General features: G+C 38.9%; 2 protein-coding genes across 2 annotated transcripts in view; one reads left to right on the plus strand and one right to left on the minus strand.

The window, feature by feature from the left end:
• Nucleotides 1–2,884, plus strand: part of GET1 (guided entry of tail-anchored proteins factor 1) — a 6,514-nt gene extending 3,630 nt beyond the window's left edge. The window contains exon 4 of the mRNA XM_009640999.2: nt 1,417–2,884. Within this exon, the coding sequence (XP_009639294.1) occupies nt 1,417–1,490 (74 nt within the window). The 3' untranslated portion in view covers nt 1,491–2,884. The remainder of the gene's footprint in view (nt 1–1,416) is intronic.
• A 1,774-nt stretch (nt 2,885–4,658) lies between these two features.
• Nucleotides 4,659–16,518, minus strand: part of LCA5L (lebercilin LCA5 like) — a 14,160-nt gene continuing 2,300 nt past the window's right edge. Inside the window, 6 exon segments of the mRNA XM_035896429.1 lie at nt 4,659–5,293; nt 6,931–7,063; nt 7,361–7,470; nt 11,033–11,126; nt 13,070–13,207; nt 14,723–15,234. Of these exon segments, the coding sequence (XP_035752322.1) occupies nt 4,659–5,293; nt 6,931–7,063; nt 7,361–7,470; nt 11,033–11,126; nt 13,070–13,207; nt 14,723–15,234 (1,622 nt within the window).

Consider the following 16,518-nt stretch of genomic DNA (forward strand, 5'->3'; position numbering starts at 1 on the left):
TTGTAGTGAGGGGCCCAAAACTGAACACAGTATTTGAGGTATGGCCTCACCAGCACCGAGTACAGGGGAAGGATGACTTCCCTGCTCCTGTTGCCCACACTATTTCTGATACAAGCCAGGATGCTGTTGGCCTTCTTGGCCACCTGGGCACACTGCTGTCAACCAGCACCCCCAGATCCCTCTCTGCCAAGCAGCTTTCCAGCCACTCCTCCCCAAGCCTGTACCGTTGCATGGGGTTCTTGTGACCCAAGGGCAGGACCCGGCACTTGGCTTTCTTGAACCTCATACAGTTGGCCTCAGCCCATCGATCCAGCCTGTCCAGGTCCCTCTGCAGAGCCCTCCTTCCCTCGAGCAGATCAACGCTCCCACCTATCTTCGTGTCATCCTCATGTTAGGCTCCTAAGTCCCAGCTGCCTTAGAAGGAATTCCAAAATACATTGTTGGAATTGTATGTTCTGTCTTTAACAGCTGCCTTGAGAATGATTTGTATCCCTCAGGCTTACTGGACAAGAGAACAGTCTGCTTCTGTACAAGAGTGGGGGAACAGTCCTTGGAAGGCATTTATTTAAGTAGCATTTGAAGAGATTTGAAAAGGTTCACACTCATGTCTGCCTTCAAATCTCTTTTTGTCTTTTTTTTTTTTTTTTTTCCCCTTCCTTGGCTGATAATCACGGTAAAGAGATCGCTTTTGAATTCTAGGTGACAAACACAAAAATGTCCAAAAATCCCCCAAAAGGTAGTTTTTTCACGCATGTGGTCTGAAGATCTGTTCATTCCGCAATACTGTGTAGCCTGATTCCGTGGAGTCTGCAGTGTGGAAGTGCTGTGTATTGCAGTCAGGCCACACCCTCTATTCCGTCATACCAATACAAATTTTTCTGCTGCTGGTTTGAGTGACAGGACCCTTCTAAGACCGCAGCACAAGGCATCTGGGTCAGTAGCAAAGCTCTCGGTAGCGTTTTTCTATATATCTGTACAGGGGGCAAGAGGAAAGAAGTATGGATTTAATAAAAAGACTGATGTAAATTTCAGAGGAAATTTACTTTTTATCTATCTCAAATCTTGGATTCAGGATCTAGCAGAGTATTCTGTAACTTGCCGTGCCTTAGGCATTTTCTGTTGGGTACATAGCAAACGTTTTCAGAAGCTGTGGGTTCTGTATACCGCACTTTGGCTCATATTTGTGTTATTTGGTACTCCCCAGGTAATCTTCAGGTTTTCTCGGGACTGTCATGGAGTTAGGTGCCATCCCTCAAAGAGAGACGTTTGTCTATAAAAAGAAAGATGTTTTGTTCCTGTTCGCCTTGTAACTTGTTCTACGTTTCATTTTTTACACTGCCAAAGTTGTTTTCAGAAGCTTGTGTGCTTCAGGGTTACTGATGCAGTGACTTAAATCATGTTTTATGTCTCTTTCAGGTGGTGTTGGAATTACATGTTGGCTCGTGGTTTGCAATAAAGTTGTAGCTATCATGCTACACCCCTTCAGCTGAAGGAATCCCAGTCATCCATGGAGGAGTCAGCTACGTTTTCATTCCTTACAATTTATTTTAACTTTCCTTAGTTTGTCTTTCAGTTTGGTGGTCAGTTTTTGAAGAACAGCATTGCTGCTTATAGAACCTCATTTTGTGTCCATTTCAACAAGCATGAACACTGATTCCCAGCAAAACCGTAAGACTTTGCCATGGCGTATACTCACCAAAATATGAAAGTGTTGGATTTATATTTTTAACTTGGAAATGCACTGGCATTAGGAATTAATTTGGGAGCTTTGCTGCTTCTTTGCTGTGTAGTATGGCAGTTTCACCCGAAGGTGGGATTATCGTTGGTGACAAGTGGTACTGGTGGATAGAGGTAGGTGGTTTGGTTGGCTGAGGGTGAAACAGAATTAGTTCCCTCCTTGTTATTTTTTTTACACTAGGATTGGTGTGCTCTTGGGCTGTCTCGGAAAATGTGCTATTGATATGTACGTGGAATCAGTCCTTAAGAGACCCCCTCTGTTGCCAAATAGAGGATGTCTGGCTGCTTTTTCTGAGTTTTAAAAGGCATTGAACACTTGAATTTTTCCCTACTTCTGTTGATAACTGACCTCTCCTTCCTTGATGGTTTTTCTGCTCGCCCGACTGAGTGGAGATAGCTGGAATGATTTCCTTCCGTGTTTTGGGAGGGAAGGCCTGGCCGGCCTCCTCAAGCTCCATGTTAAGAACGAGGAAGCAGGAGCCAGTGCTGTTCCCTGGGAGGACAGTGTTTCGAAGGGCCTTAGCACACGTTACTGGCAGTCCGGGATCACCTGAAACAGCAATGCAAATGGAAGAAAGGCAAATTCGTGATTTACATGTCTGCAGTGGTAACAGAATGGTAGCAGGCAGGAGGAGGAGGGAAAAGAGCCTTCTCTTTCGGAGTAAATCCTTCTTGCTGTATTTAGGTACAGGAGACAGCCGCAGTGTTTTGAATTTAAAGGCGGAGAGAGTTCTTCCTAGTGCCGTGCCTGCAGAACAGCAACAAAGTTGCGTGTTCTTCTGTGCTGCGGCGGGGTCCGCAACCCGCAGTGCTGCCCTGCAAGGCAAGTGGGTCCTTTAGGAAGTTCTTGTTCTGCTCCACCCTTTTGTTGTTGTTGGTTTTGGGTTTTTTTGACCTGAGCCTGCACAAAGCTCTGGGGGACACCTTTGCCTCTTCTGCTGGGCTCTGGTGATCCTGGTTCAGCTTCCTGCTCTGTAGGGTGGAATGCATCTCTTCTGTTATTTCAGGTCCTTTGCCTTCCTGCAGGAAGGGGCAAGGGCCCCTCCGTGATTAGCACTGCATTTAGAAATCTGTCTGAAAGGTCATGATAAATCATCTGTCTGTGTATGTATATATGCATGAATTTTTTTCTTTAATGTAAATTTAAAAAAAAAAAGGGTTTATATTAGGGATTACACTTAGCCAACGTGAAAATACATGCACTAAATATCAAGAAAAAAATGTTGTGATTGAATGTTATGTATAATGGTGTTTTTATTAACAAAATAAAGTTCTTCAACCCATCTCAAGTTTTCTAATATATTTTTCCATGTTAATGACAGTTTTCCAAAAAAAACCCCAAACAAACAAAAACAAACAAACAAACAAAAAACACACCAAAAAAAAAACCCCAAAACCCAAACTGACACCCCACCCCCCATGCTCTTGCATAAAGGAGATGCTGTTGGAATCAACAGGCCTAATTTATTATTATTTTTTAAAGTATTTGGGACAGATTATTTAGCTATGACATTGACACATTTCTGAATCTAAGGATGTGGCTAACGATGTTTCTACTTAGCTTGTTAGGGAGTTTTAGCACCATGGAGTCCAGAAAAGCGGCGTAATTTAAAATCTTCACAGTGGCATTTGCTGTTCGTCCCGGCATAGCATGGGGCCATCAAGTACGTGGCTCGTTGGCTGCTGTAGTCAAACATTTGGGTGAGTAAGGGCAAAAAGGCTTTGGGTCACCTGGTCGGCACAAACAGTGTTGGGTTACGCATGCTTGTTTGCTCTTGCCTCTGGGATGGCAGGAGAGGCTCTGTCTCAGTACCTACGGACTGCTCGTGGGGGAGGAACACCTCCTCTTCTGGCTACACAGAGTCGTTCTGTGAAACCTGTCGGCTGTGCAGCTGAAGCACTACCTTCAAGAAAAACCTTGGAAATTTTGAAAAGAAATATGCTGCAAGGAGGTTCAGATCTAAAGGTCTTAACTACCTTTTGTGGTATAATTTTTTGAAGTTTGCTTTTCTTTTTTCAGTGCTACTGTCTTAAAATTAATAGAATATGCATAGTTTCTCCTAAATTCACGTTCTAGCAAATGTTTCACAAACTATTATGAGGAACAAAACGCAGTCCTCCTACCCTCACTTATGTAACCTTAAACACAGGACTTTTTAAAGGCTTTTTGAGAGCTGGATATGCCTGACTTCTCCAAAACAATCATTTACTCTTGCACATTCATCTTTGGATGTCAGCCGTGGAAGTTACCAGGCAAACTGCTTTGATAAGTTCTAACAGTGGAAAAGAATGAAGCTTTAGAGCTTTATCATGCTAGTGAACACAATGTAATTAGCGAATTATTTTTATTATGTGTGAATTCTGGAAGCTATTTCAGGAGTGAAGAAAATAAAAAATTATTTTATTGCATTGTTGGTACTAACCCAATAATGAACCTCGTGAAAGCAGGCTGCTCGCTCCAGCTAGCTAACGAATAATCAGCTTCAAAATTTAAACTGCAGAGAGAATGCAAAAAAAATGGAAATTACAAAAGAAGGACAAGCTTGGACACCTGGGAACAGGCCGAAATGTAATTGTTAAGGCACTCTTAGATGCATGCACACACACTCACATGGACTGACACCAGAAGACCATTCCTTTGTGACAACTGGTTTGACTGTCATTTTGGAAAAAACATCGAAAGAAATTCTCAGTACTGCCAAGATTTAATATGCATTTAATGGAAGTAAAACCGTGGTTTTTTTAAAAAATGTTTTAAACGATCCATATTTCTAGAGTAAAGATAAGTTGATGTGCTTCACTAAGGATCAAAGAAAATCATTATTAATTCACATGACCATTTCGTTAGCATTAGGTGCTTTAGGTTAAGAACTAGTTAGTAGCAGTGGTTTGAAATTTGGCTTGTGCAATCCTGCATCCCTTCACTTCTCGTTCTTCATTCCTCCCATGTCAGAACTTGAACGGTCATCTCTTTAAACACAGCCTGGTCCAAAGAGTTCTTTCGTGAGACTGTTTTTTCTGTCAGCAAATGTCATACAAGCGCAGCCTTCCGCTTCAGTGGAACTGGCCTTCCGCCTTGTTTCGGCGACTCTACCAGAAGACGGTTCATATTTCATATTTTCAAAGGCATTTTTCACTTTGGATTCAGCTGTCTCACTGCGGTCCTGACCTGCACATCGATGGTTGCAAAGACTGCCTTTTTTGGGTTTTGCACCTGACGTAGGAAGCCCATGATGCAAATTCTCCGTGGCTTCTGAGAATATGTATTTATTTTTCAGCCCAATGAATGTTTTGTTTCTTGGACTGGGGGTTACACGTTTGCTCCCTGACTTACCACCATTATTCAGCTCTTCATCTGGCTTTTTTTCTTCTTTTTCATTTTCTTCCACTGCACCTTCCTCTTTATTGTTCTCTTTTACACTGCCACTTGGAGGAGTTTGTTCAGTTTTCATCAGTGTTTCCAGCTCCCGTTTAAGCAAATCTCTCTCCTTTTCTTCCTTCATAAATTCCAAGCAAGTGTGTTCTTCCATCAGCAGTCTGCCCTCCCTCAAATACTCTAAAATGAAATATTGTATGTTTTAGGAATACTCTTAAATTGCCTAGGAACATAAAGAGTCGCGAAGCATTAATGAGAGCAAGCCTTACTTCCTTATTTCATTGCCTAAGATGTTACTATTGATGGTGTTTCAGTCCTGAGGGTTATGACAATGCTATTTACTAATAAATATAACAGGATGGGGCAAGATTTAAACAAGATCGTTGTGCCATCGAATCCAGGTAAATATTTTTACCTTTTTCATTATGTTTAATTTTATCAAATGAATTGGCATGTAATGGCTAAATATAGGGCCAGAAAAGTAATGTACAATGCAACAGAGAAACCACATGAGATCTAATCTCTAGTTGTAATTTTCCTGCTTTTAAATGGAACTTAAGTATGTGAATGATTTTCTCTCCCTTAACTGACAATACAGTCACTTGTTGCGTGGAGCAGAATATACTGCAACTCTCTAACCTATAAGTGAGTTGGCTGCAGTTTTTAGTAGGAATGCCTGCAGTAAATACATTTGTCTGCTCCAGGGGGCAAATAGGTTCTGCGCTTTGGAGAGACTCAGAGTTACCCCCAAGATGAGGTAGAGCCCAAGCTTAAGGGAGAAGTATGCCAGTTGCAATCATTAAAATAGCTAAATAAGGCTTCGGTAAGTAAGTCTGGTATCAGCAGTGGGAGAAAGCCAGAAAAGAGCCTGCCAAACACTGAAGAGAGATTCACAGGCAGAATCAGAAGACCTGTGTTTTCTGTCAATTTTAAATGGGGATTTCAAAGAGAAATGCTGACTTTGGTTATCTGGTGGGGTCTGGGAGGGCTGCAGGCTGAAAAGGCGCAGTACAAAATACAGGAGTTAACGCATTCCAGATTACTTGCCCTGTTGCTGATCTAGTAAGTGACCTCAGCAGCCTGTTTCACCTCTGTAAATGCGTGACCTTTAGGTCACGTCATGTCTTCTAGCATCTGTTAAGTATTTAGCATGATGGTGTTCAGATCTGGGTTCTTTCTACAGTCCTCACTATAATGAAAATAACGTGAATATTTCTAGGAAGAAAAACTCAGATAAAGAATTTGATGCATTGGCTGCTTCTTCTCATTCTACAGGATCTCTTCAAAATAAAGGTGTTTATAGAGGAGTCCTTTGCATGTAACTGTTACATGAGAACACAGCCAATGGCGAAGATTTACATAAAATCTATTTGCAGTGATCGCTGTGATGAGGAAATACTCCCAGCCCTCAAAGAAGTCCTTTTTCTTTCTCAGCAATAGATCCTGAGCCAGAAGTATATGTTGGCATCAGCTATGATGAAGATTCACAACCAACAATTTGAGACCAGTATTTGATTAGTGAGGAAGTAACAAACCACTAACTGAAGTATGCCTTCCTGGATAAAGCACTGACTTCTTACCAAGGTGACCAGGACCTCCTCTTAGAAGTACAGCAGCGTGAAAATGCCTTACACTGTGGAGCTGCTCTGCTGCCAGCGCAGCACCGCCAGCAGCTGCATCTGAGTGATGCTTAATTGTTGAACTGGTTCCTGTCAGTCAGTGAATGGCTGTCAGACCCGTGTAAATTACCAATACCATTGTTTCGTTCAACTTTTGAAAAGATCAAAAGAGTTTCTGAGAAAAATGTTAAAATATACCTCTACGTGTTCTATTAAAAGTTTCTGGCTTTGGTATTTTCTTGGTTGATTGCTTTTCTGCCCTACATTGGGCATCTGCATCTGCCTCATTTGCTTCAGCTTTTTGACTCTTATCTTCGGAAGACTTTTTCTCCTGTAATTGGCAATTAAAAGTAAAATTAACAAGGGAATACTTGTTTAGTGACTTTTAGAAGTACACAGCGCAGTACTTCCAAAATGATTAGTAATTTCTATTACTATTATATTCTTATTTTGTATCACAGCGTTTGTCCTACATATTTTCTGTAATATAATTACATTCACAGAAAATCCACATCCTAGAAAGCTAAGATGAGGGATCAGGCTATTCGGGCATGTTACTGAAACTTGCAGAATAGCACACAGTTTAGCCGAGAGTTTAAACAAGACACTGGGTCCGGATCTTTCCTACCTTTGTTAGCTGAATGGGACTTTCTTCTGTTTCCTGAGTTTGGTACTGTGACAGCAGCAGTGATCTAAACCTCTGTTTATCTACTTGTACTGACCTGTTTATACCAAGACCTGTTGAAAAAGGACAATCGATAGTAATACAGTAGTTTCTGGAATTATATTGTTGGTATAAACAAAAGATATCTTTCATGACTGATACTCCTGGTGTGTGGCCTAGGATTTAAATGTTGGGGTTTTTTTGCTGCATGTCTTGATACCCTTTAATAAAGAAATTCTTTTTTCTGCCTGATCTACAAATGCTGAGACTGGAACGCAAAAAGTGACCTAGACTTTTCAGCATTTTCATCTGTACATCAAAAATGTACTTAAGTTTTAGATCTACAAAGTCCTGCCCAGATAGAACGTGTGAAGTCAGACAAATGTGTCCATGCCAGAAACCCCCTGTGGGCTTAATTTGCGTGGTAACATTCTAATGTAAATTTAAGAGGCCTGGTATGAGGCCTCAGCTTTCCGGTTCCTAAATTCGGATCTTACAGAGTATAATTAACATGCTTGCTTTTATGCCTTCTGACTTGGTTACTCACCTTTCTCAAAGTTAAGCACTTATGTAAGGGCTTTATGGAACCAAACTCTTCAGAGGAAACGCTTAACACTGTTCGAAATATCTGTGCTCTTTGAAAAGAGATTCCAAGGGAGTGACTGAATGAGACATTTAAAGAAATAGCTGAACAGAGATGGGATGGGGGAGGCCAGTATATTGTTCTTTTATTCTGTTTTTAGAATAATTTTGACGTGAGTACAGTAGCTGAGAAAGTTGCTAGCCCAGCAGCAAAAATGTGCTCTTACCTACATCAACATTTGACCTCTTTCCCAGTTCTGATCCCTGAAATCAGAGGAAGACTACCCATAAAAATAGTGATTTTCACATGTTTGCAGTTTGGTGGCAAAAAGGACGTTGATAACTAATTTGAGGATTACTCCTGAAGGAGTGGCCCTGATGATGTGGAGGGAATTTGTTTTCCCTTCCGAAAGGGAACCAGAAGTAGTTCTTCCAGCAGCTTTTTCAGCAGCCATCAGCAGAGCGTTCCCCGGGTTCAGGGCTAGGGGGAGCTGTACCGCTGGATGAGCCTCTGTGACCTCCCCACAACGGCAAACTTTGCTCTCATGGAGAGCTTATGAAATTAATGGCTTCATTTAATAAATCAATTTCATTTACGTACATAGAGCTTTCTGATACCCTAAGCAAACCTACCTTCAGCTATTTATCAGGAGTGTGAAAAAATGCAGCTCCACCTTTCTTTTTTTCTTCCCTGCTGGGTAAAAATTTTTGCAAATGCAGAATAGAAAACAACTACTTGAAGAAGCAGGTCTTTCTATGTCTGCTACAGGAACATTCAAGTCAATAGTGAAAAGGAAAAACAATTTCCAGTAATTCCAGTTCTAGATTTCTAAATCTAAGAATGAGACTTTTATTGGCCAAAAATAGCAAAAAGATCAGACAACTTTGCTTAGAACCTTTTCATTACAAAATATAAGGTCTTTTTCCAACTAAGCTCCCTTACCTTGCCTAAAGAAAAGAACTTAAACAGTAAACAGCGATTAAGTACTGTAATTTAAATAACAATATTGTACAAATCCATACCTGAGTAAAAAGTAAAAAAACCCACAGCTGGTTATGTGATGTAACTAAAATTGGAACTCAGAGCTTCATAAAAAAACGTATCTGACTTGGAGTGAGAAGTAGGAATTTGTCTTTCTTAATTTTACAACTCCAATTACCAACCTCTTCCTTGTAGTTCACTTGTAGTTAAGGCAGTGTACGGGATTTTGCAAAGGCAACAAAGAGGAAAGACATAAGCAACTGACTACAATAAGACTTCGCACTGATACCATAATTTGTAGAATTCTGTGGGCATGTGCAATTTTTCCAGCAAATATGTTTGCTACCATGTAAATTGTAAGTGCTCTTCTGTACTCATCTGAAGAAAGTTCCAATTCCTCCATCGGTTTAGGAGCAAGAATATCTGATGAGTATTTTAAAGAGGTACTTAAGCCAGGAAAGTCAATTTTTATCCAGATTGTTATCCAAAATTAAGGGTGTAAGTTTGTTGTGCAGAAAGCTGTCCTTTAGAATACTGACAGAATGTTTATGATCCTGAGTAGGAGGCAAAATATTACTTTCAATATGGGGAAAGTACTTGAAATCTGTTCATTAGTTTCTGTGTAAAACACATTTATTAGTAGATTCTAGCTACTACATCTAAAGCATGTGACAACTAGAAATTTTTAAGTGCTTCAAGAAAACTTATCTTTTTCAACATTTTTGTCTCGGATGAATATAGTGAGCATGTGGGCAACGTAACAGTTCTTGGCTTGTATGATTCATAATTGGTTTTAGCTGTTGCTCCCTCAGTTCAAGGGGTGGGATCCACTTGTCTGAACACAGGCGCCTACTGCTATTTGAGATGCCCTCATATATTCAAGGTATCCACATAAGGCTGGCCAATATTACACAGGACTGATGGGACACCCATGTCCTTCTGCAACAACAACTACAGGGCCAGGCAGAATGTGCTAGAGCATCTCAAATGGCAGTAGATGCCTATAATTAGGCAGCTGAATCCCACACAAGGTAGCTGCTCTTGGAATGGTTGACAGACAAGATGGCATATAATAGATATTTCTCTCAGATACCTGTCTGAGCACCCATGTGAAAGAAATACTCTTTACTAAGGAGCAATTTCTTTTTTGATATGATTAACTTCCTATTGTTCCTTTCTATCATTCTACTGTATTATTCTAAGTAACATCAATTCTGTGGATGGAAGTAATTGAGAGTATATACAATAAAACCGAGTTATTATGATCTCTGGTTGCCCATTTAGATTTATTTAGCTAAAAACCAAAGGACTGCTAAGGACAAACATTCTCTTCTCTCAGATAAGCTGACAGTATGATCATCAGACTGGCCTTTAAGTTTCTTAAACCTTGTATCTGAAAATTCCTCTTCTCCTTTCACCCCAACAAAAATGCAAGTTGCAGAAGCTTCAATAATGGGCATCGAAGCATCTCTGCTATTTATAAGTTACAGGCTCTAAGGATTTTAAAGATGAGAAAACAGTTTTTAAAGACCCAGTTAAATTAATTATTTTTGGTCATATAAAAGCAAGTTGAAAGTCTGTACTAAAACTAGGTTGTTTGTGGGGTGCTTTGAGTTAGTGAGACATGTTGTGGGAATACTAAGTCTAGGGTGGCCACTTCTTCAGGCCAAGTCAAAAGGAACAGCCTGAACAAAAATTAGTCTGCAAAAGCTTTGTGGACTGATAGCTTCACCCTGTTAAAAAACAAACAGGCAAACAGCTCTTGATGAAAATAGACTCTTAAAATAGCAGCACTACTTCAATGTCACTGTTAGTATACTAAAACTGTTATACTAAATGCTATTAAAGATGAAATTTGGGTTAAATATTAAAAACAGGTCATGTATTTGTAGTCATAAATAAATGAGCAAAACAGCAAGCACTTCTCTTTATATTCTCTTTATATGTGCCAGAATATTTTTAGCCCATATAAAAGCACTACATTGGCTTTTATTTTAGAATATATGTCCCAGCTATAAAACAATGTAAGTTTCACATAATTAAACAGTAAAGGAAAATGAATATACACGTACTTTTTTCAGGAGGTTCTGAATCACCTTTGTCACTTGGGATTTTACGCATCCGGTTTGCATAGATATTTTTTACATAAAGCTGTCGATCCTTTTCCTAAGAAGAAATAAACACTATTAAACTTCTAATATGCATTAAGAATTACCTTTACCAACTTAATTTTTCCATATTGGGAGAAAACGGTCAGCAATTTTGCTTTGTGCTAGGCCATGTGGTGACTTTGTCATTTATATAAATATGAATCTGTCATTTTCTTTCAAGAGCCAAATCAAAATTCTCCCTTTTTAAGGCTAAGAGCATACCTACAATGTCCTTTTCATAACACAATGGTCAAAAGATGAAGCCTTCTCTAATGATTTTTTTATTTGTTGTTCTTAGTTATTTTTTCCAGACTAAGTAATTTTTGGCTTTACTTCCTTTTGAATTTTTTTTTTAATTTGCTCAGTGCCCTTGATTACAATGTATTCAGTTCTGGTTTACAACCTATTGCTTGGGAGAGGACATACATAAACTTCAGAGGCACACTTTAAAAATGTATTTAGCAAGAGTCCTTTTTTCCTTACTGAAATCTATTTTAAACACACCATATCAATTTTTTGTGTGAAAAATAGGAGCTGCATTTCATTTGGAGATACAGGTTGACCTGAAAGGGAATTGTGCATCTGAATACCGTGAATGGTCTGACTAAACCAGGTGCCCAAAACTATCACTGTGTAAAAATAAACTCTGTTCTGGCACAGAAATAAGGTTAATAAGCATGTCTGGTCCTCTTTGTGCTAAAACAATAGAAGGTTTTCTGAATCAAAACATAACATTAAGAGAACTGGACACACATAGAAAACTGCGCAGAAAACACATGAAATAGAAATATTTTGGAGAAGCGTTAAGGTGAGAACTGTGCTTTAGAATAACTTGGATTTTGGAACAGTTTTACCTTAGTGTTCTATAATTATAATGATATATAATTATATATATAACATACTATATATAATTATAATTAAATAACTATAATTATTCCTGTCTCCCAGATCTGCACAGAGAAGAGAAGATCAGACTCTGGCAGGGAAACAGCACTGCAAGTGCTGCTGGGGGGACTTTGATGCAGGGTCCAGGAAGAGCACTCTACTTTTCTCCTTTCCCAACAGCTGACTGGGCTTTGGCTGCTGCCAAATATCAGGAGGAAAGTTTCTGCACCTGATACATAGGTGAGAGGGACAAACAGTGCCCAGTACAGAAATGCAGATCTCCATGAATCCTCAGTAGTCGCCTGCTCTGGGAAAACTCCCCATAACGACATCTTTCACAGACATTTGATTCCATTTAGAAAGAGAAAGCTCCCTAATGGAATCAACAGATGGATTGGTCACTTCATACAGAGATTAAAAAAAAGTATATTTTAACTGTGTTACACAGTTTAAATTATCAAAAAGCCACAAGGATTTTCACATTTTCTGGAATATGTTCTGTTTTTCTTGATTATAACTCATATGACATACCATTCATGGCAGTTTTGTTTCTATTTCTATGTAGTGTCATTTGTATGTTTGGTCTACAAGCATTCAGTCAGTGTTGAACAGGACTTACTTGACCTGAAAATATTTGTCTAAAAACCAAGCTGGAATTTGAAACAAACTATTGAAACATTTGCATAAGTCTTTTTGTTAAACCCTAGCTTTGTAGATTGTACTATTTGGCTCATTTTGATTTGAAAGTGTTTCTATAAGGGAGTTCATTTAAAGTCAGTAGATGAATGTGTTGACCTAGATCTATCAAAATGGTAACAAGTTAGTGGGGATTATTTGTTGAAATTGTGATGCATTAATCTCCATTTTGATTAGTTATTGAACTACTTTGAACTTTTGACAAATAGACCCTACAACAATTCCATCATTTTATATTTTGACTTTTGGTAGATTATAGACTCAACAAGGAAACAAAAATTCCATTACTAAATAATATAAAAGAGGCAAAAGGAATGAATAACATTAAATATTTGAATCTTCTTGTAGGAAGAGAAACCCATTTAAAATCTTGAATACCTTAATTTTTTGGTGAAGAGAGTTAATTTCCATTTGCAAGTTCTTTGTAATTATCCCAGCTTCCACAGCTTTTTTGTTCTCATTTGCCAACTGACGACTAAAGATGTTATTGTTCAACTTCAGCTGCTTTTCTAGGCTCTTAAAAAAATTATATATTTTACAATATGGATGTATCCAGTATGACTGTTGAAAATTACAGTTCTTACCAAAGCTAAAAAATAAGCATGCTAATATAATGAAAAGTAAACTTCTAATAATTATATTCTATTTTAAACAATGCATGACATTATGATGAAGCAGCTAAAAAATTACTTTAAAAATGAGCAAAACCTGGTTTAAAACCTAATTTTACTAAACAAAAAAGTATATTTGGCATTCAAACATGAAAAATAAGGCTGTACACTACCTTTTTGATGGATTAATGAATACAATAAGCTTTCAGAAATGTTAAGACAACATTTCTGTTCACAGTGAGATCTATCAACTGTGGCAGCATAAGAAGGCTTAGTGTAAATAAAAACTAGGTAATTTATTGAGTACTTTAGCAAGTACTTTATCATCAGAACCCAGTGCAATGCACTGAAACGATAGTTACTAAAATTGTAAGGTGGACACCCAATCCTGCAAGCTTTTTATAGCTTCTCACTAGGACTTCTGTAAATAGACAGTTTTCAAAAGAGAGTCTGAATTCAGCTGTTTATATTTTCATTTTCTTTCATGTAATAAATGTACCACAGACCTAGATGTTCAGATGGTGAAATGCCTCTAAGATTACCTGGCTCTTTATTTAATTCTATGTATAACATACCCCACAGAAAATAGAAATAAATTCCTGGAGAACAATGAAAGTCTTTCTCTTCCCGTTTTGTATTAAAAACTGTATTTCTGCCTTTTTGGGAAAGGTTCAATAAGAGTAAAGAAGCATGAGATATTAGAAGGAGCTGAATTATCTCCTCTTAAACTCCCACCAGGCTTTTACCACAGTTGCATACTAAACCAACGGTAGAACCAACCCTAAAAACTGGGACACCTGACAGCTGCCTAATTCAGCAGTCACCCTACAGCCAAGTATTGCGAGTGACAGTAATCAGTGAATAGGAGATAGAGGTATGGCCATACTGCCCACCAGCACCATGTAAAAATAACAGTGCTAGTTCCAGGTAAGCCAGCTTTGGTTGTTCAAGGTAGCAGAACAGCAGCAGCCTGGCGGTCTCCATGTATGACTAATCCTGTGCTTTGCCAGGGTAAATCTGGGTCCATGCTATTGTGGCTAGGTGGCCCAAGCAAGCCTGGGTACCTCATGATGCTGGCTGGGAGCAGAGCAGACGTTCTGCTGAAGATTGCTCTCTAGCTATATGCTACGCTGCTGACCTAACAGGGTTAAGGCATATGACTTAATTCCTAAAAGTTCTTTATTGCCAAACTTAATCCATTCATACATTTCTGCCAGATTTTAAAATATTGGATGGGGATGCTACTGACATTTTTAGTACCTTACACTCAGGAGAGCTCTGAATAAGAAAGAAAGTTCAGTGTTACAGGACTGTATCAGAATCATTAATGTGACAAGAAGCAGCTAAAAACTTTCCACTACTCTTGCACAGAAAGCTCTCCTGTTATTGTTCCACAAATTCAATGATATGCATATATTACCTGTATTCTTTTATCATTCACTTCCATTTTTTCTGTAAGGACTGATAATCTGTGATTAAGTTCCTCTCTCTCTGCAAGAGCTTTGTCTTCTGAAATCAGATGCAAGGCCTGCAAAGCATCTTTAGCTTTTAGCAGCTCTGCTTCAACTTTTCTGAGCTTCCTGGATGTATTTCTCTCATCCTCCTGAGACATCCTCAGGAGTTTCCTTAAAGATCTCACTTCATCATAATGCCTTGCTAAAAGATCCTGCAAGTTACTCCCTGAATTTTCATATCTACCTATTGCTTTCATGTGTCGACACTGAAGCTGTTTCAAAACACGGTTTTCTAAGCTTGATGCTTCTAATTGGTGTTGTAAATCAAATATTTCATTCTTCAGCTCTTTAATTTTGTGAAGTCTTGCTGATGATATTCGCTGAGCCACTGCATTTTTCTTCTGGGAAAACATACTACTCTGCAGGCTTACAAATGAAGAATTCTGATGTGGTGTCTTCTCAGCTGGCAACTTTTTTCCTCCTGCATTCAGACCAAAGTAAAGTGACGTTGATATATAGCAATCCTTTGAGACAGCAAAATCACTGCATGTCTTCACTGCTCACATAAGCTCATACACTGCTCATCCAAGCTACTTAACTGTATTATATTTGATAAAATGCCCAAGATCTATACTAAGAATCCAATGTTCAAGTATTTCACAGATAAATCCACTAAAGATTTTATATCTCTATGTGTGCATTTATGTGGCTGCACTGGGCCACTGCTCACTGGGTCTACAGGAGGTCAAGGTTCCCCCCCTTTCATTCTCTGAAGCCACTGTCATTTGAAACAGCCATTGTGATCGCTTTCCATTAATAAGGTCAAATATGTAGGTGGTGTCTTCTGAGGCAAACAGCAGTAATACTCTGGGAATAACTTAGTAAGGTATGTTTATATTAACACACTACTCCGGTGTCAATGGAAATAAATTTTCTCTCTGCAAATCATGGAGTTCACTAATGTAGGCATGATCTGGGGACTGATGAACCAAATTCACCCCATCTATAAAGATTCCCGAGAGGGAGGACCTACACCTTGAATAGGGGCATGGTAGAAAAAAACCCAACATGGTAATCTAGAGGTCTGCAAGAACTCAAAACCCAAGGTGTTCTCAACAGCAGATGGTTACTTTTTTCTGTAGCTAGGATTTCTAGCCAGCTTTCTAGAATTTTCAGGTCAGCTTTGAACTGAAGTACATTTTTAACCCTTAAATGCTTATTAGACCAGAACAGTTATGCAGCTGTGTACACTATTGCTATACAGCAATTGAAAAAAATCTTCAGAGGGCTAGAATTCTAAGTGTATTACTGCCATTTGCCTTTCTTTATGGCCAGCATTTTAAGTGAATTACTCTCATTTTCCTTTCCTGAAACATAGTAAGAATTTGAAAACAGTCAAAGACTGTAAATCTGAGTGTGTTCCCCTTTTTCAGGCATATGTTCAATTTCACTATAGCTCTCAAGACATTCCAGGCAGTATTTTGCTAGAAGTTGATTATAATAATTTATAGATCTCATAACATTTTATGGATAAAATAGGCAAGGTCCTAACCTAAAAAACCTCAGAGGAACAGGACAGATCTTTTTGCAGACTTCTGTTGAATCCAATGGGTGTTCTGCACACAAGCTCTATACAGGAGCAGACCCTAACCAGAACACCCCGTTGCAGATGGGAATCAACATCAACTCAGCGGTAGGAAAAGTAAAGCAGGACACTGCCTAGGGCACCACCACACCATGGCGTTGTTGCTTCCATGACCTA

Source organism: Egretta garzetta, unplaced genomic scaffold (assembly GCF_000687185.1).
Source record: "Egretta garzetta isolate BGI_Z169 unplaced genomic scaffold, ASM68718v1 scaffold45, whole genome shotgun sequence".
Lineage (NCBI taxonomy): Eukaryota > Metazoa > Chordata > Aves > Pelecaniformes > Ardeidae > Egretta > Egretta garzetta.